At 39.8% G+C, this 20,012-nt stretch overlaps 1 protein-coding gene across 1 annotated transcript in view; it reads right to left on the bottom strand.

Annotated features, from left to right (window-relative positions):
- Positions 1-18,060, bottom strand: part of LOC143857817 (heat shock 70 kDa protein, mitochondrial) — a 30,671-nt gene extending 12,611 nt beyond the window's left edge. The window contains exon 1 of the mRNA XM_077368321.1: positions 17,906-18,060. Coding sequence (XP_077224436.1) covers positions 17,906-17,977 — 72 coding nt within the window. The 5' untranslated portion in view covers positions 17,978-18,060. The remainder of the gene's footprint in view (positions 1-17,905) is intronic.
- Positions 18,061-20,012: the final 1,952 nt, after the last annotated feature.

The raw sequence follows: 20,012 nt of genomic DNA, 5'->3' as shown, positions 1-20,012 counted from the left end.
GTTTGTATCTTCGGTCGGGCAGTATGTCGCGATCGGATTCAAACGATTAACTTTCTACGAAAGCATGGTATGTTGCTCATTGACCATTGCCCCCTATGCTTGAAGGATGGGGAATCTGTGGGTCATCTTTTCATGCGTTGCTCCTTCACTCGTCAGCTATGGAGCTTCATATTTTCGAGGTTTGGTATAGCTTGGGTCTTTCCATCATCTATTCCGAATTTGGTAAATCAATGGGGTTTTGTGCCTTGGAGGAAGAAAGGAAAAATATTATAGAATATTTGTTTGCTTGCGACGTGGTGGGTGATTTGGAAAGAGAGAAACTCTAGAGTTTTTGAGGGGATATCCAAATCTCCGTATTGGCTTTACATAAAAATTATTGCACTATTCGATAACTTGGGCAAGATGTCATTCGTCTTTCCGTTTTGTATCAGCCTTTGACCTATGGGAGGGGTCGAGGGAAGTTTGTTTTAGTAGGGGATAATAGGCCTGGGATTGTTCAACGGTGGGAGCCGCCTTCTTGTGGAATGCTTAAAATGAATTTTGATGGTTCGAGTCTTGGAAACCCGGGACCGCCGGGTTTGGAGATGTGTTTCGTAATGATTGTGGTGGAGTTGTGTAGGCCTATTCTGGCCCTCTGGGGATATGTGATGCTTCGGAGACTGAAGTGAAGGCGCCTTATCAAGGTATCAAAAGGATTGAGAGAGCATGGATAAAACTATTGTGGAGGGTGATTCACTCAATGTGATTCAGTGGTTAAGTAGGGCGGTGTTGCCTCCATGGAGATTTTCTTCTATTTTTGATGAAATAGAAGATTTAATCTAGGGTTCGAGTATCGTGTTTAATCATGTGCGGAGGTCCGCTAATGGGGAGGCGGATGGTTTGCTAGGGGTGGAGTTAGTCGCTCGGACTTGGAGTGGTTTGATTTTCTCCCTCCGTGAGAATTATTTTGTAATTTTTCTTTCTTTTTTTATTCCTGTATATTCGGGTGTGGTCCATCTCGGTCCTGCCTCTTCTTTTAATGATATATTTTCGCCATTTCAAAAAAAAAAAACATACTGTTTGCATCTTTAAACCTAACTTATGTTCTAGCTCAAGACTAGGAAACTCAAATTAACATTGAGCATCCTTGTTTTATATTTCTGTTTCCAATTTCTATTAAAGATTTACAGTGAACACAACCCATGATATGACAAAATTCTTATTCACGACTGTCAAACAAAGCATGGTTGGAGAGAGAGAGAGAGAGAGAGAGAGAGAGAGAGAGAGAGAGAGAGAGATTATCACTTATTCAATACATATAGGCAAGTAGGGATTGAGCCTCTAGCTCAATGGGTCGGAGGTTCGATCCCAAGCTTCCCTAACCGAAAACGGCAAGTAGTTAAATATCTTCCACAATATGCATCTGCTATAAGAGCTCCCAAGAAAGGCATGAGATAAGAATTTACCACTCAAGTACTAATGCCTGCTGTGAGGAATTGCCTGAAAGCAGGCAAATGAAATACTCTTAATATGTCATATGTTTGAGGCATTCCTACAAACATATGGCATGGAATAAAAATAGATATCATCTGTAGAAGACGTTTCCTGGACACTCTATGTAGTATGTTTTGGACTGTTTCCACTGGAATCCAACATGACCAGAGTCCTCGGTAGCTCAGGGTTGATCTCATCACAATAATAGAATTGAAAATTTCAGAACCTCTGGCCAGAGTCCCCAGTAGTTCAGATCGAGCAAACCCAAAACAACATTGAAGAAGCTATGAAGGACACGATTCAATCTAAGAGAGAGAGAGAGAGAGAGAGAGAGAACGACACACAGAGAAACTAAGTGGGAAATTTCTCCACTGAAATCAACTGCTGAAAGCTAACAACAACTCAATCTAAAATCTTTCGGTCAGCCCCAAAATTCTTCCCTCGTGAAAACGCCACAAATCCCAAATGCACTTATGAAACAACCTATCTCACCCCCAAATCAACCCTAAGCATAAAAAAAATACTAACTCTAGGATATGCCCCACAAATTTCTAGCCTAAAACTACAGTAAGATGCCAAAGTCAACACCAAATGAGGAAAACCAAGCCCATTTTTCTCACACAATGAAAAATAAAACCCCCGGGTAGTTTCTTTTTCTGGAAGCACCTTTTGTTTAATCGTCGTGAGAAGCTGGACGGGCTTGGACAAGAGGCTAGTTGTGACCAGAAGGAGCGACCATTGCACAGAGAGATATTGAAGAGGAGAGCAGCACTAGAGAGAGAGAGAGGGGGGGGTAGATGAGAGCTGACAGGGGATGACAAACGGTCGGCGGTCGGAAATCGGGATCAGAAATCGGAAATCGGCCGACAGTGTTCTGTTTTTTTTATTTCTTTTAAGAGAGAGACATGCGAGACTGATGAAAGGGGTAGGGGTATTTAGAAAGATGTCATATAGTTCTCCAGATAAAACGATCCGTCGTTTCTGTTCTGAGAGGGAAATGACTATATTGTGTTTCTTTCTAAATGTTTCTAGAAAGAAAAAAAAATGAAGAAAAAAGATTCCAGTTTATATGCTAAACATGATTCTTAGAACTTTATGATCTTAAAATCGGAAAAAAAAAACATTTACAACGTTTCTGTTGAACATTGCCAAACACATACTTATCATGTTATTCAAGAGATAATTAAGAATTTTAAAGTACGGCTATAAGAGTTGGGTCAGGGTTTTTTTTCTTTAAACCCGACCCGACCCGACCTAAGATTTGGCCAGGTTTTTCAACTTGAAAACAGACCCAACCCAAGACCCATGATTTTTTAACCCGACCCAGAGTATTTTGAGTTGGGTCGATGTGGGTCCAACCAAAGTTAAAACCTTCACAAAAACATGTCAGTTTCGGATGAAAATTTCGGAAGAAATTCTGTAAAATCATAGAAACATATGAAAACATATGCAAATGATGGACATTTAAGATGAAACTTCATGGACTGTTAGAATAAGCACAAATACAGACTACAAAATCGTCATATAAGCAAAAGCACCACCCATAATGGTATAAAATTGAATACCCAGTTGGATGCATTGTCATGCATGTATGATAATTCAGTAAATACTAATACTACATTTCACTCGTATTTGATACAAGTATTTATACATAAGACATAAACCACATTTCATATGCAATTCATATAAATATAATTATATAACACATACTGGTATGGTATACCACTAATAAACTTACAATTTTGGCTTCAATGTGCGTTTCGATTTCAGTATGCATTTCGGTGAGGATAGAAACATAAACACTAGTCATTTCACGACGGTTTTAATAGAAAATTAAAACCACAAGTACAATTCACACTACATCTTTTTTTGTTAATAAATTGAATTTAACTTGATCATATCTTCATATTCTTGTAAGAAGATAGTCATGACCTTTGATTCTAATGTTACGAAGATACCAAAAACTATTATCAAAAGTGCATTGATGTTAACAATGGTTGTTATTTTTCTTTTTTTAACAATGCTTGTTATTGATATTCATTATTTCCTTTTTGGATCTCTCCACATCTGGACAAATAGAATGAAAGGTCCATTTCAAACCAAACCATATAAGCTTACAATTGATTCATTGCCATCTCTCTTTTCAATGATAGTCACTCACTATTTATGCTTTGGCTCTCTGAGCATCTGGACATATAGACTAGGAGGTCCCTTTCAAGCCGGACCAAATAAATTTTTTTTTTTTTTTGAAATATTAATATATTGATAGAAGGAACCGAGAAGGTTCACAAAATACAAAGAAAAGGAAAAAGAAAGTACAATTTACGGAGGGAGATAATCAAACCACTCTAAACTAGCCCTGCTAACTCTAGATTTGTCAAGGGAATCAGATTCTCCATTTGCCGATCTCGGAATATGAGTGAAAACTGCAGCCGAATCAGAAACATAATCAGAGATCTCATCCATAATACTGAGAAATCTCCATGGCGGCGGAGCAGAACCCGAAAGCCACTTTACCACATTTGTCGAGTCCCCTTCTACCATCACCTTGTCCAGGATGAGATTATCTAAATGTAATATTCCGGAAAAAGCCGCTTTTACTTCCGCATCAGAAGAATCGCTTATACCGATTGGACCGGAAAAAGCCCAAATCACTTCACCTCTATCATTCCTAAGAAGACCACCAATTCCAGCTGCACCCGGATTCCCAAAAGAAGCACCATCAAAATTTAGCTTGAAAAGACCAACGGGAGGAAGAGCCCACTTTTGAATCACCTTTGATTTAAACGACGCCTCATTGCATATGATTTGCCAACCCTCCCACAAATCATAGGCAAAAAACCGCACAGAAAAGATGAGAACTTTTCGCCCAGAGAATAGCCAGGGCAATAATCTTCAAATATAGACCATAGGAAGATTTTGCCTTTCCATTAAAGATTCTCTCGTTACGCTCTTTCCAAATGGACCACCAGACTGCCAATAAACAAATTTTTCAAAGAACCTTGCCTTTTTTCTTCCAAGGAACAAAATCCCAGCTTTCAAGAACTTGTTCAGTAGAGTACGGAAAGACCCACGGAATACCGAATCTCATCAAAATCAAACACCAAACTTCACGAACATAACTACAATGATTCATCGATCACGATCTCAATGCTCCACAAATCATGGTTATCTCCATTGACGAAAAGAATTAAAGGCACCAACTGCTAGCTCTTGCTGTTGATTTGTAGTATCCTGACCTAAAAACCTTCAGATCCTCATTGTCATTCTTCACAACAACACTTCATCCCCAATTTTATTTTGAAATAAACATTTAGATATGAAATTTTGTTTAGGCATTTTGAATTTCCACAAATTCATTTAACATGAGCTAATAGCCAACAATATTAACAAACAATAGTCTTCTTATTTATGTGGGCCAAAGACCAATTTATGTCCTTCACTATCTAATAACTGAATCGTGGAGTTATCATTACTTCCTGGCATTTAATACGGGGCAAAAACATACCATACAATAAAACTAATACAGGGAAAAACCCTAGCTCTGAAGCACGGGTACTCTCCCGGGGGTCCCATACTCGTACCCCACACGTATGGGGTGCGGGTACATTCGGGTACGCACCCTATATTTAAAAAAAAACCCAAATTTTAAGTCTGGGTACGTGTCGGGTGCGTCGCGGGTGCACACCCACGCGTACCCGACACGTTTGGTGGGTTTTTTAAAGAAAAGGGGGCTGTTTTAGCAACTTAAGAGGGTGTGGTTATAACATATGGGGGGGTGTTTATAAAAACAAATAAAGGGGAAAAACCCCGATCATTTCTCTCCCTCTCTCAAACCCTAAACCCTCTTCTCCGACGAGATTTCCTCCACTCCGACAAGCTCCCTCCCCTCCGGCAAACCTTAACGGTAATCCTCACTCCCTCTCACCTCTCTCTCTCTCTCTATGATTCTCTCTCTCTCTCTCTCTCTCTCAGCCTCTCTCTCTCCGTCTCTCTCTCTCTCTCAGCCTCTCTCTCTCTCCGTCTCTCTCTCTCAGCCTCTCTCTCTCTCTCTCAGTCTCTCTCTCAGTCTCTCTCTCTCTCAGCCTCTCTCTGTTACTCTCTCTCTCAGCCTCTCTCTCTTTCTCTCTCTCTCTCTCTCGGCCTCTCTCTCTCTCTCTCTCTCTCTGTATCTCTGTCTTTCTTTCTTTTTGGGGATTTTGTGAATCTGTTTTTTTGGGGATTTTGTGAATCGATTTTGAGTCCAAAAACAAATTATTGGGCCCTCTTTCTTTTGGATTTTGAGGACAGATTGTGAGTCCAAAGCAGATTTTTGGACTCACAATCTGTTGAGTCTAATTTTGAGTCCAAGAATCAGCTTCGGACTCACAATCTGTTCTCAAAATCCGAAACAAACAGGGCGTAAATGCTATTTTTGGTGCAATAATCTGTTGGATTCAAAACTAATTGTTTGTCTATTTGTTTTTTGGGTACAATAATCTGTTTTTGGGGTGTAATACCTGTTGAGAGTCCAAAATTGATTATTGGATTCAAAATTTTGTTTAATTTTGAGTCCAATAATCTGTTTGGAGCTCACATTTAGGCCCTGTTCATTTGATATTTTTATACTGTGATAGTCTGTTCATTGTTCATTGGATAGATATTTTATTATATATCTATTCAATAATTTGTTGTATATTTTATTCCAATAATCTGTTCATTGTTCTTTTAATAGATTTAAGAATGTCTTCATCCGGTGCTAGTGTGACACCTCCTACCAATGAAGATGTCTCGAAGCCTTTGTGGAAGCATGTGTCGAGATTTGATAAAGATCCTAAAGGTGGAGGGAATGTGAAGTGGCAGTGCAATTATTGTCAGAAGAATTTTAGTAGCTCGTACACAAGGGTTAGGGTACACTTGTTAAAGATAGCCGGACAAGGAATCGGAGCATGTCCTAAAGTGAAGACGAGTGATCTAGTTGCTATGCAAAGGATGGAGGAATAGGCCAAGAAGATTATGAAGCAAAATGCTCCCAAGAAAGTGCCATTGCCGCCATCGTCGAGTACTGGATCATTGGGTTGCACAAGTATGTTTGTGGCTCCAAGTTATGATTTGAAGAAGAGAAAGACAAGTGGAAATGTGAGTGCACTTGAAAAAGCTTTCAACATTGCGGCCCGTGATCAACTACATACCGAGATTGTTAGGATGTTTTACTCCGGTGGCTTGCCCTTTCACCTAGCAAGAAACCCATACTATGCTAGTTCCTACACTTTTGCCGCCAACAATGCACTTTCGGGTTATTTGCCTCCGGAATACAACTTGCTTAGGACAACTCTACTTCAAAGAGAGAGAGCTAATATTGATAGGTTGTTGCAACCTATTAGAGACACGTGGAGGGAGAAAGGCGTGAGCATTGTTAGTGATGGATAGAGCGACTCACAGAGGAGGCCTCTCATTAACTTCATGGCGGTATCGGAAGGTAGAGCTATGTTTCTGAAGGCGATAGATTGTTCGGAGGAGACAAAAGACAAGCATTTCATTGCTAACTTATTGAAGGAAGTCATTAATGAGGTTGGACATGATAAGGTTGTCCAGGTAGTTACCGATAATGCTCCAAATTGCAAGGCGGCCGGACAACTTGTTGAAGCTCAATTTCCTTCCATATTTTGGACCCCGTGTGTGGTGCACACACTCAATCTTGCTTTGAAGAACATTTGTGCGGCAAAGAATGTGGAAGTAAATCAAATTGTCTATGGAGAATGTAGTTGGATCTCGGATATTGCGGGAGATGTCATGCTAGTGAAGAATTTCATCATGAATCATTCGATGAGATTGGCCATATTCAACGACTTCAATAGTTTGAAGTTGCTTTCCGTTGCCGAGACTCGCTTTGCGAGTGTTATTGTGATGCTTAAGTGATTTAAACTCTTAAAGCAAGGTCTATAATCGATGGTGATTAGTGACAAATGGAATTGCTATCGAGATGATGATGTAGGAAAAGCAAAGTTTGTGAAAGAGAAGGTGTTGGATGACATTTGGTGGGATTCTATCGATTACATACTCCCTTTTACATCTCCTATGTATGACATGCTAAGAGAGTGTGACACGGATAAGCCTTGTCTTCATTTGGTTTATGATATGTGGGACACGATGATTGAGAAAGTGAAGACGACAATCTATAGGAAGGAAGCAAAGAGAAAAGAAGAAGAGTCTAGCTTTTATGAAGTGGTGCAAGAAATTCTTTTTGATCGTTGGAACAAGAGCAACACTTCGCTTCATTGCTTGGCTCATTCATTGAATCCAAGGTTAGGTGACTTCAAATTTTATTTAGATTAATAGTTATGTTCATTGTGAACTTTATTTCCTACTTTTAACATGAAACTAAATTATTTTTTCTATTCTTGAAGGTATTACAACGAAGAATGGCTTAGTGCCGGTTCAAATCGTGTTCCTCCACATAAGGATACAGAGATTTATGCAGAGAGGGTAAAGTGCCTCAAAAGGTACTTTCCCAATTCAGCAGATCGCAAGAAGGCTAATGTAGAGTTTGCCCACTTCTCTATGAAGTCTGGATTATTCAATGACGTTGATTCCATCAATGACCGAGCTACTTTAGAGCCTCATGATTGGTGGGCTGTCCACGGTACGTGTGCTCCTATGCTTCAAAGCTTAGCTTTGAAGCTTCTTATGCAGCCTTCGTCTTCATCTTGTGCCGAGAGGAATTGGAGCACTTACTCCTTTGTGCATTCTTTGAGAAGGAACAAGATAACTCCACAACGGGCTCAGGACTTGCTTTTTGTTCATAGTAATCTTCGTCTTCTATCAAGACGATCTCCACAGTATGCACAGGGAGAGACGAGGATGTGAGACATAGGTGGAGATTCATTTGACTCTTTTGAGGATGTTGGGGTGCTTGAAGTTGCTAGCCTTTCACTCGATGAGCCTGATTTGGAAGCCGTTGTTTTTACCGATAATGTAGATGATGATATTGGAGATGAGGCGACGGACATTGTATCTAATGAATGATGCGATCGTAACATCTTGTACTTAAAGTTGGAACTTATGAAATATGGAGTAATATTAGATTTTGCTATTTTGGTGATGTTAATTGTAATTTGATTGTTCTTTAATTGTTTTTAATTTTTATAAATATATAATAAAATAATAAAAAATATTATTATATTTAACGTACCTGAACGTACCCGCACCCGGGTTTTTTGGAAAATCACGTACCCGCGTACCCGTGTCGTGTCGTACCCGTGCTTCTTAGAACCCTAGATATCAAACTTGCAATAAGACCACATCTTTGATCCAGGAGGCTCTAGCATCAATGTGGGTCTAGCTCAAGGGTCCCATAGTTCACAGTATCAAGGTGGGCCCACTCGAGGAACCGCAAGTGGAGACAGATGTGGCCCCGCAGTCTTTTTTACCATCCCAAGAGGTTGGTGTGTTTTAACAAGTGGAGGAATGTGGTTGGCTGCCAAGTCACACAGATGACACATGGCAAGCAAGGATTGCATGGATTTACATGCAAATGTGGCAAGATGCAAGGGTGACAAGGCATGGAGGCAGACCTAGCTCCCATTTATGGAAAATCAATAGATGAGAAGATATGGATGACACCTCACGTAGAGGCTTCCTTTTTTTTTCTTTTTTTCTTTTTTGAAATGGCAAATTGAATTCATTAAGAAATAAGAGGGCAGAGATGGACGCCCCAAAGAATACAAGAGAAATGCAAATACATAGATAGCAAGAAGACTCTCAAGAAGGTACGAAGTCAAACCACACCAACTCCAAACGACTAACCCCAACCCTAGCCAAAGAGTTTGCTTCCCCATTAGCAGATCTCCTCACATGATTAAAGCTAATAGAAGAACCCGAGATTAGATCATCCATGTCATCAAAACTAGAAGAAAATCTCCAAGGCGGCAACACCGATCCACAAAACCATCTAATCACATGAAGTGAATCACTCTCCACTATAGTACAATTCATACTCACTCTATCAAGCCTTTTGATGCCTTGATATACCGCTTTCACCTACCTCCGAGGCATCACATACCCCAAGAGGGCCAGAATAAGCCCAACTAACATTGCCGCAAGCATCTCGGCAAAGACCACCAACCCCTGGACCCGGCTTCCCGAGACTCGACTCGTTGAAATTAACTTTGAGCATCCCATTAGGCGGAGCCTCCCACCGCTGCACTACCATAGGCTGATCCTATCTACTGAAACATACTTCCCTCCAACCCTCCCATAAGTCAAAGGCCGGTACAAAACGGCAAGCCGAAAGGTTTCTCACCCAAGATATAGTGAGAGCAATAATTTTCATATATAGCCAATAGGAGATTTCGCTATCCCCTCAAATATTCTAAAATTTCTCTCTTTCCAAATCACCCACCAAGTCGCAAGAAGGCAACTACTCCATAGCAGTTTGCCTTTCTTTTTCCACGGCACAAAAATCCAATGACACGTCAATTCTGAAATAGTAGATGGAAAAACCCAACAAATACCAAACCTCTTAAATATGAAACTCCATATCGGATAGGCACAAGAGCAATGCATGAAGAGATGACCCACATATTCACCATCTTCTAAGCATAGGGGCAATGGTCAACAAGCATCATACCACAGTTCCGAAGGAAGTTAATCATTTGAATCTGATCGCAACATACCGCCCACCCGAAGATAAGAACGGTAGGCGAGCAAGGAATTTTCCATACCTTGGTTGAGATAGAGGATGCAAAGCAAGGGACTAAGAGAAAATAGAAAGATTTAACAGAAAAAATACCAGAGGATTCCGCAGTCCATACTCTCATATCCAGCCCATTCCTCTTAATGTAGCACCTATGTAAAAGCTTAAGAAAAAGGAATACTGAATCCAACTCCCTATCAAAGAAATTTATCCTAAACCTAGTGACCAATCTAAGCTACCCAGGTTGCGAACAAAGCAGTCACTGACAAAAGCCTCATTCTTAGGAGCAACAACATATAAATCCGGGACCAACTTTATAAGAGGCTCACAAGCACACCACGCATCACTCCAAAATTTAATGCGATCCCCATAATAGACCCTAAACCTAATACTACTATTTAAAATGTGAGACATTTTCAATATATCACGTCACACGGTCAATCCTTGTTTATTAAAAAGGCTGTTCGATTCCCACTTCCCCGATTTACAACCATATTTACTCCCAATCACCTTTACCCACAAATGCAATTGTTCCTCCACAAACCTCCATAAACACTTACCCAACAAAGCATGGTGAAATTCTTCCACCCTTCTAATACCTAAACCACCATTCTTAGTAGGAAGACACTTTTTTTCCAGTTCACTACAGAATATCCTTCTTCTCCTCAGTGCCTCCCCATAAGAATCTCCTCTGAATTTGTTCAAAACAAAGTACTACACTGACAGGGCATTTAAACAGAGACAAAAAAATATATGGGAATATTGGCCAGGACCGCCTTAACCAAAACAAGTCTTCCCCCTCTAGAGACGAGATTTCTTTTCCAAGTCTCCAATCTCCTTTCAATTCTTTCAACGACAGGCTCCCACAAAGCTTTATTTAGTCTTCTTACCTCCAGAGGAAGGCCCAAGTAGGAAGAAGGAAGACAATCTAATTGACAACCCGAAATTCCAGTCAGATCAAGAGCCTCGGCCTGGGAGATGTTTAGGGCGTAAAGGCTCAGCCATGTAGAGGCTTCCTATTGGTGGAAATACATTAAATGAATTCACCTAAAGAAGGGGACCTCCAATGCGCCTATTTTGTCGAAAGGGAGCTCCCATACGCCTATTTCAAAGGACGAGGCATGCGCCAACCTCATTAAAGGAAGGATTTCAGATCCTATTTTATAGGATTTGATTTCCTAAAAGGGGCACTAAACTACACATAACAAGGATAGTTCATAGTATGCTAGGCAACTATCATATTTTTGTGGGAAATTTCTAAGAGGAGAGAAGAAAAAGCATGGAGAAGCCTCATCCTTCTCCAAAGCACCTAATTTTTAGGAAATACTCACCCCTACGAAATTTTGTTGGAAGGAGATCTCCATCAACTTGTGTTTTTCAATGGAGAAGTCTCAACCTTCTCCAAATTTAGAATCCCCTATAAATAGTAGGATGAATTATAATAGGAGGATTATTCCTTCAACTTGAGTTTCTTTTATTAAGGAATAGCCACTTCAAGTGGGGGACAGTTACCCCACTCACATATCTTTCTTTGTGATTCTTTGCTTGGGTACCTACTTCTCATGCTGTATGTTATTTTCTAATTGTATTATCCCTGTAGAAGCAAAAGCAATCGAATATTAGGCATCCACGTAAAGCTCATTTGGAGAGAAGAATCCCTCCACGTGATTTTGGATCAAGTGGTATCATATCCGTATTTCGCCATCACCCAAGACTGAACAATAGTGAACACCCACATTTCGTGACAACAAGCACAAGAAAAAGATGACCTAGTACTTGCGCCCGTGGACCGAAGAGATCCGGCGGAGGATCATCGAGTTGATCAAAACTTTCCGAGATCGAGAGCCAGATGACGAACATCATGTCGATGGTGTCACAATTGGTGTACGCAAAAGAGGCATCAGTCTCACAGGCTAGTCCTGAACCCGTGACCTATACGAAAGAGGTGGAAGTCGAGAAGATATGGATGACACCTCATGTAGAGATTTTCTATTGGTGTGAAAATACTTGGAATATATTCACCTAGACAAGGGGAACTCCCATGCGCCCTTTTTGTAGGAAGGGACATCCCATACACCTATTTACAGGGAGGACATACACGCCAACCTCATTCAGGGAATGATTTAAGATCTTATTTTATAGGATTTGAATTCCTAAAAGCGAGGGCTACACTATACCTAACAAAGTGTACATGAGTAGTTCCTAGTTTGCTTTTTTTATTTGAATGGATGTAGCTCCTAGTATGCTAGGCAACTATAATATCTTCATGAGAAATATCTAAGAGAGAGAAAGAGAGGAGTTTGTGAAGAAGCCCCATGCTTCTCCAAAACACCTATTTCATAGGAAATACTCCCCCCTACGAAATTTTAATGGAAGGAGATCTCTCATATGGAGAAAATTTAGCAGCCCCCTACAAATAGTAGGATGAATTGTGCAAATTGGAAAAGGCCTATGATAGGGTGGAATGGGATTGTTTGGATTACTTGCTTGGAAGAATGGGATTTAGGAGTCGGTGGAGAGCATGGATGGAGAGTTGTGTATCTTCTGCCTGGTTCTCAATTCTGATTAATGGGTCCCCTAAAGAATTTTTTAAGTCATCTCGAGGACTTAGGCAGGAAGATCCTCTATCCCCCTTCCTTTTTGTCATCATGGCTGAGACCCTGAGTAGATTGATCTCTAGAGAGATTGGGATGGGATTATTCAATGGTTTTAAAATTGGGAATGATCAAGTAGAAGTGTCTCATCTTCAATTTGAAAATGATACCCTTCTTTTTCGTGCAACGGCTGTGAATCAACTGATGAATTTGAAATCTTCCCTTAGATGTTATGAGCTGATTACTAGGCAGAGATCTAATTTCAGCAAGTCTAGGTTGTATGCCCTAAACATCCCCAAGGCCAAGGCTCTTGATCTGGTGGGGATCTTAGGTTGTCAGTTAGATTGTCTGCCCTCTACCTACTTGGGCCTTCCTCTGAGGGTAGGAAGACCAAATAAAGATTTGTGGGATCCTGTCGTTGAAAGAATAGAAAGGAGATTGGAGACTTGGAAAAGGAATCTTGTCTCTAGAGGGGGAAGACTTGTTTTGGTTAAGGCGGTCTTGGACAATATTCCCATAATATTTTGTCTCTGTTTAAACACCCTGTCAGTGTAATAGTTCGTATTGAACAAATACAGCAGAGATTCTCATGAGGAGGCACTGAGGAGAAGAAGGGTATTTCCTTGGTGAACTGGAAAAAATTATGTCTTCCTACTAAGAATGGTGGTTTAGGTATATTAGAAGTGTGAAAGAATTTAACCACGCCCTGTTGGGAAAGTGGTTATGAAGGTTTGGGGAGGAACAATCGCATTTGTGGGTAAAGGTGATTAGGAGTAAATATGGTTGCAAACCGGGGGAGTGGGAATCAAACAACCTTTTTAATAAACAAGGATTGACCGTGTGACACGATATATTGAAAATGCCTCACATTTTTAACAGGAGTATTAAATTTCGGGTCTATTATGGGGAATGTATTAAATTTTGGAGTGATGTGTGGTGTGCTTGTGAGCCTGTTATGAAATTGTTCCCAGATTTATATGTTGTTGCTTCTGAGAAAGAGGCTTTTGTCAGTGACTGCTTTGTTCGCAGCCAGGGTAGCTTAGATTGGTCTCCTAGGTTTAAGAGAAATTTCTTTGACAGGGAGTTGGATTGTATTCTTTTTTCTTGAGCTTTTAGATGGGTGCTATATTAAGAGGAATGGGTTGGATAAGAGAGTATGGACTGCGGAATTCTCTAGTATTTTTCTGTTAAATCCTTCTATTTTCTCTTAGTGCCTTGCCATGCATCCTCTATCTCAGCCAAGGTATGGAAAATTCCTTGCCCGCCTACAGTTCCTTTCTTCGGGTGGGCAGAATGTTGCGATCAGATTCAAGCGATTAACTTTCTTCGGAATCGTGGTATGATGCTTGTTGACCATTGCCCCCTATGCTTTAGATGGTATTTATGTGGGTCATCTCTTCATGCATTGCTCTTTTCCCGTCAAATATAAAGTTTCATATTTCAAAGATTTGGTATTTGTTGGGTTTTTCCATTTACTATTTCAGAATTGATGCATCATTGGGTCTTTGTGCCGTGGAAAAAGAAAGGCAAACTGTTGTGGAGTATTTGCCTTCTTGCGACTTGGTGGGTGATTTGGAAAGAGAGAAATTCTAGAGTATTTGACGTGAAAGCGGTATATCAAGGTATCAAAAGGCTTGATAGAGTATGGATTGTATTATAGTGAAGGGTGATGCACTTAATGTGATTAGATGGTTGCGTGGATCGGTGTTGCCACCTTGGAGATTTTCTTCTATTTTTGATGAAATAGACGATCTAATCTCGGGTTCTTCTATTAGCTTTAATCATGTGAGGAGATTTGCTAATGGGGAAGAGGACTCTTTGGCTAGGGGTGGGGTTAGCCGTTTGGAGTTAGAGTGGTTTGACTTCCTCCTTAAGAGTCTTCTTGTTATCTTTGTATTTGTATTTGTTTTTGTTTTTGTTTTTTGAAATGGGTTATCTTTGTATTTGTATTGTGTCTTTGTATTCTTTGGGGGGTCCATCTCGGCCCTCTTCTTTCTTAATGAATTCAATTTGCCATTTCAAAAAACAAATGGTAGGATGAATTGTAAGTAGACGATTATTCCTTCAACTTCAATTTTTCTATTAAGGAAAAGTCACTTGGGGTAGTGGACGATTACCCCCAACTCCCATATCTTCTTTTGTTATTCTTTGCTCAGGTGTGCCTACTTCTCATACAATATTAGGCATTATCCTTGTACAAGCAAAGGCAGTAAAATATTAGGCATTCAAGTTGGGTTCGTTTGGAGAGGAAACCTACACCTAAGTTTGGATAAATCCCGAGCTGCAAATCGGCCGACAAAATTAATCAAATTTCACTCTTAATTTAATGGTCAAATGTAACAACGTGGAACTATAGAGATTAAATACTGAAAATTGCACATGAATGAAAAAAAAAGGTGTTCCAATATGTTTTTCTTGGATGGAAAGTAAGGACAGGATGAGGCGTTGGGATAGAGGGATAAAGGTCTGGGGCATATATCTGATCGAATTCCAAATTTTTGGGGATGATGGTCTCACTACTACAGCTCCCAAAGGGACAGATAGGCTATCTTGGTCTCTGAGTTCCCAGTTGGTACAAAGGAAGGATAGATAGAAACTAGACCAACCACCAATCCTACGAGAAAGTGCTCATTGCCTACCATGATTTGTTGTAGTTGGTCTGAACTTGCACAAGAATATCCTGCATGTTGAGAACTTCTTCTGGCTAATAAGGCAGTGGAAGAGCATTTCGAATCCAGAATGTTGTGCTAATAAAGATCGCGGGAACTTATATTAACCGAGACGTTAGAGATTTGGTGCTACTTATGAGCATTTTTAAGCCACGTAGTGCCACTTTTGTATTACCATGACCGGAGAGGATGCTGGCAGCTGAAAATGTCCATGTAATCATGGAATTGCTGATTTTGGAGCCTTCGATGGAGGTCATGCTTGACGACGATGAAAAGGCAGTCTCAAGTAGCTCCATGCCTGTACGGAAAGAGTCAAAGGCGACCAGTGGAAGCTTAAATGGCATGTCCAGACTCCAGAGGGACCAAGTAGAAATGGCATCGGAGGAATAAGGTAGGGATAGATATCTGCCGAGCACCTCACAACCTTCGTGATGTAGTGGCTTTCAAATCAATGTATATTCTCACTGGGTGGCCACAAAGGGATTGCAGCAAATGAAATCAAAAACAGAAACATGAATCACTAAGGGTCAGATTGTTGCCTTGGTGCCAGCTATTACGATAAACATTCTTGTGGACCTTGAGGGATTCACGCATACGTTCCATCAATGGTGTGAGAAGAGTGCCTTAACAGTCTAGATCATTGAACAATATTTGTGTCAAGTTTTGTATATTTCGATGATTGAATTTCTTGAAGCTCTGGAGAGGATGCTGGCGGCTGAAAATGTCCATGTAATCATGAAATTACCGATTTTGGGGCCTTCAATGGAGGTCATGCTTGATGAAGATGAAGAGGTAGTCTCAAGTAGCTTGGTGCCTGTATGGAAAGAATCGTAGGCAGCAAGTGGGAGCTTAAATGGCATGTCCAGAGTGATTAAGTGGAAATGGCATTGGAGGAATCAGGTAGAGATAGATATCTGCCGAGCACCTCACAACCTTCGTGATGTAATGTATATTCTCACTGGGTGGCCATAAAGGGATTGAGGCAAATGAAATCAACGGCAGAAACATGAATCACTAAGGGTCAGATTGTTGCCTTGGTGCCAGCTATTACGATAAGATTTCTTGTGGATCTTGAGAGATTCAAGCATATATTCCATCAATGGTGTGAGAAGAGTGCCTTAACAGTCTAGATCATTGTACAATATTTGTGTCAAGTTTTGTATATTTCGATGATTGAATTTCTTGAAGCTCTGGTGGCCTAATTTCAACCTATACTATTTATGTGTCATCACCGGATCCCAAGATACAAAGGACGGAGAACCCACCTGATATCTTGTCTTGTCTATCCCTTAGGAGCTTTAGAAGTCAATCCATCATCCCTCCCCCAGAAGAACAGGGTAACGGACCAATTTGTGTCCTTCAATATCTTCTAACGGAAGCATAGAGTTATCATTAAGGACGACCATGAAATTTAGCATGGGGCAAAATACTTGGTACCAAATTTGTTATAAGACCCACTGCGAACTACAAACCAATCTACCAAACTAATTAAGGTCATTACTCTTAATTTAATGGTCGAATGGAACAAAGTCAAATTATACAAGTTAAATTGACCGATAGTCTGGCATAACAACGGGAAAACAAAGAAGAAAGAAATCACTCTAATGTTCCGTAAGCTATATTTCCATGGACTATAATTTCCATGTTCTCAAAATCACAACAGTTGAATAAAGCAAAGATATGTTGAATAAAAAATCATTTTCCAAGTGAGTCTCAAATACGATGGAAACAAAAAAAGGCTACCAAGTAAACTAACAAATCCTTAGCATTCAATATACATATAAACACAAGCCAACTAGGAGCATGCTACCGCCTGGAAACCTCAACCTATTTGTAAATTGTAAGTTTACTAAAATTAGAGAAAAATCTATGTTGCATCGGTATGGCTACGAGTGTCGGAATCTGACATGGGTATCGAGTGTCGGATTCAACAAACCTCAAAAAGAAAATTTCATGGTTTCAACAAAATATTTTAATCAATTGTCAAATTTTAATTATAGCAAGTAATATTAATAGGTTAAGTATAAATAATGTTTTAATTTCACATAAAAAATTTACTATTAGGATGGATAAAACTCAAAACATGCGATAATTATAAAGTTGCGGTACTAGAATTAAAAACAAATAAAAGTGACCTAGGAGTGTCACCATAAATCCTAAAGTATTGGAATCCGAGACGTGATTGACACGGATACTTTGCACATTTAGAAGAATGTCTCATTATCTTTAAATTACACTCTGATAAAATGATTAATATATGCCGACTTATACAAAGAAAATTGAGATTTATAAAAGAAAAACAATCATATCAGTTTCTACAAAAACGATCCTTACGATTTTCACATAAAAACAACCAGATTTCCCAACATTCATTCATTTCCCAATCAACAATCATAGCAACTCGCCAAATTATTCAACAAATTTTGATAAACCCTAGAAGATCGGTACAGAAACACAACAAATATGAGAGCGGAATCAAGAATTTAAGAACTTACGGATTTGTAAGCGGATAGAGAAGAAGTGAGATCTGGGCGTCTTAGAGCTCTAAGCAACACCGAAGTCGCCATGTTCGTGATTTTTTAGAGATAAAAAAACAAACAAGGTTTTGAGTTGTGGAAGCGTAGGGTTTTGAGGGGTTTTCGCAAATGCCTGCTTATTCGGTAAAAATTGAAAATTACCGGCACGTACCGGTCCTCTAGACTTGTTGACGGTGTAGCTTGGCTTTGGTCAAATTACGCTTATGCCCCAATTCGGCTACCTACCTAGCGAGATTTTAATTTTATATGATGAATGGCCGTATAAATAAAACTTTTTTTTTTTTTTCAAAAAGTACTGTACGGCCCACTTCATAGGATGATCCAAAGCGTTCATTTGTGTTGATCCTACCCTTCTGATCTATGTCGGGACCACAAATTATGGAACATGTTCAGATTGGAAGGTTAGGATCATCCTATGGAGATGATTTTTGGGGGCACAACATATTTATGTTGTGGCTCTACAAATGAACGGTTTGGATCATCCTATGAAGTGGGCCGTACAGTACTTTTTGAAAAATAATGGTTTATACGGCCATTCACCATTATGTTGTGCCCCAAAAATCATCTCCATAGTATGATCCTACCCTTCTTATCTGTGTAGGGACCACAAATTATGGAACATGTACAGATTGGAGGGTTAGGATCATCCTATGGAGATGATTTTTGGGGGCACAACATATTTACGTTGTGGCTCTACAAATGAACGGTTTGGATCATCCTATGAAGTGGGCCGTACAGTACTTTTTGAAAAATAATGGTTTATACGGCCATTCATCATTATGTTGTGCCCCAAAAATCATCTCCATAGGATGATCCTACCCTTCTTATCTATGTAGGGACCACAAATTATGGAACATGTACAGATTGGAGGGTTAGGATCAACCTACGGAGATGATTTTTGGGGGCACAACATATTTACGTTGTGGCTATACATATGAACGGTTTGGATCATCCTATGATGTGGGCTGTACAGTACTTTTTGAAAAATAATGATTTATACGGCCATTCATCATATAAGAGCACATTGACAAATTTTCCAGGATGTATCTTTTGAGGTGAAACCGGCATAAAACAAAATTTATTAGGGGTGCAAGTCGGCTCCAGTTGCATTGGGTCGAGGCTAAACATAGCCCAACCAGAGATAGCATTCACTCATCACTCAACCCTAACCCGACCTGACCAGAGCCTCGGGGCAAGGATGGTCAACCCTAACGCAACCCGCCTCTAAATCTCTCAACCAAAATCCTACCTGTCAAACCTGTTTTTTTTTTCCAGATCGCGTGAGGTCGAGTCGGCTTGGGTTCAGGTTCACTTAGGGACAGACAGAAAAAAACATAACCCTAAGAAAATTACAATAAAATTAGAAGAAGGAGGTCGGGTTCATGTTGAGGCAGGTTGCCAAGGCTTCAGTCCTAACCTAACCCAATCCAATCAGAGGAAATGCCAGCTCAACCCAAGCCAAAAATCGGGTTGAGCCCGCGCCTAATTGCACCCTAAAATTTAGTCCCTTTTTTAAGAGAAAAAATTGGTGTAAAATTTGTTTTGCTCTTATTTTACATAGAAAGAAATCGATTGAAAAAAAATCTTTAAAAAGTTTTTTTTTTTTTTTTGCTCGGTTTTAAACTGTAAAAATTACGTTACTCTATTCATATTTGCACTACCATGTTTTGATAATGACACAAAATCACCTTGGCTTTTATTATTTAACCGGCTATCAAAACTCAAAAGTTATTACAATTCCCAAAAAGCTTGAGGTCGCAGGAGTTGGGCATGTAGCTCAATGGTTGAGGCTTTGTATCTCAACCTTGGGGTCGCAAGTTCCATCCCAGCCTACCTACCAAAAGATTCATAAAAAGCTCTCAGGAGCCAACTAAAAAGGAAAATACAAGTTGAGTTTGTGTCATTATCAAAACATCGTAGTGTAGATACCATTAGCCATCCGCTATATTTAATTCTTTTGATAAATTCAAATTTATTATAACAGATTATTGTGAAAATTAAAATCACAACCTAATCTAACAAACACTTGACCAAAATAATCTTAAGGGAGGGCATGTTTGGCCAC

The sequence above is a fragment of the Tasmannia lanceolata genome, unplaced genomic scaffold (assembly GCF_043159265.1).
Source record: "Tasmannia lanceolata isolate RefF3 unplaced genomic scaffold, GAP_Taslan_0.1 ptg000025l, whole genome shotgun sequence".
In the NCBI taxonomy this organism is placed as follows: Eukaryota; Viridiplantae; Streptophyta; class Magnoliopsida; order Canellales; family Winteraceae; genus Tasmannia; species Tasmannia lanceolata.
This window is presented reverse-complemented; position numbering and strand designations above follow the sequence as displayed.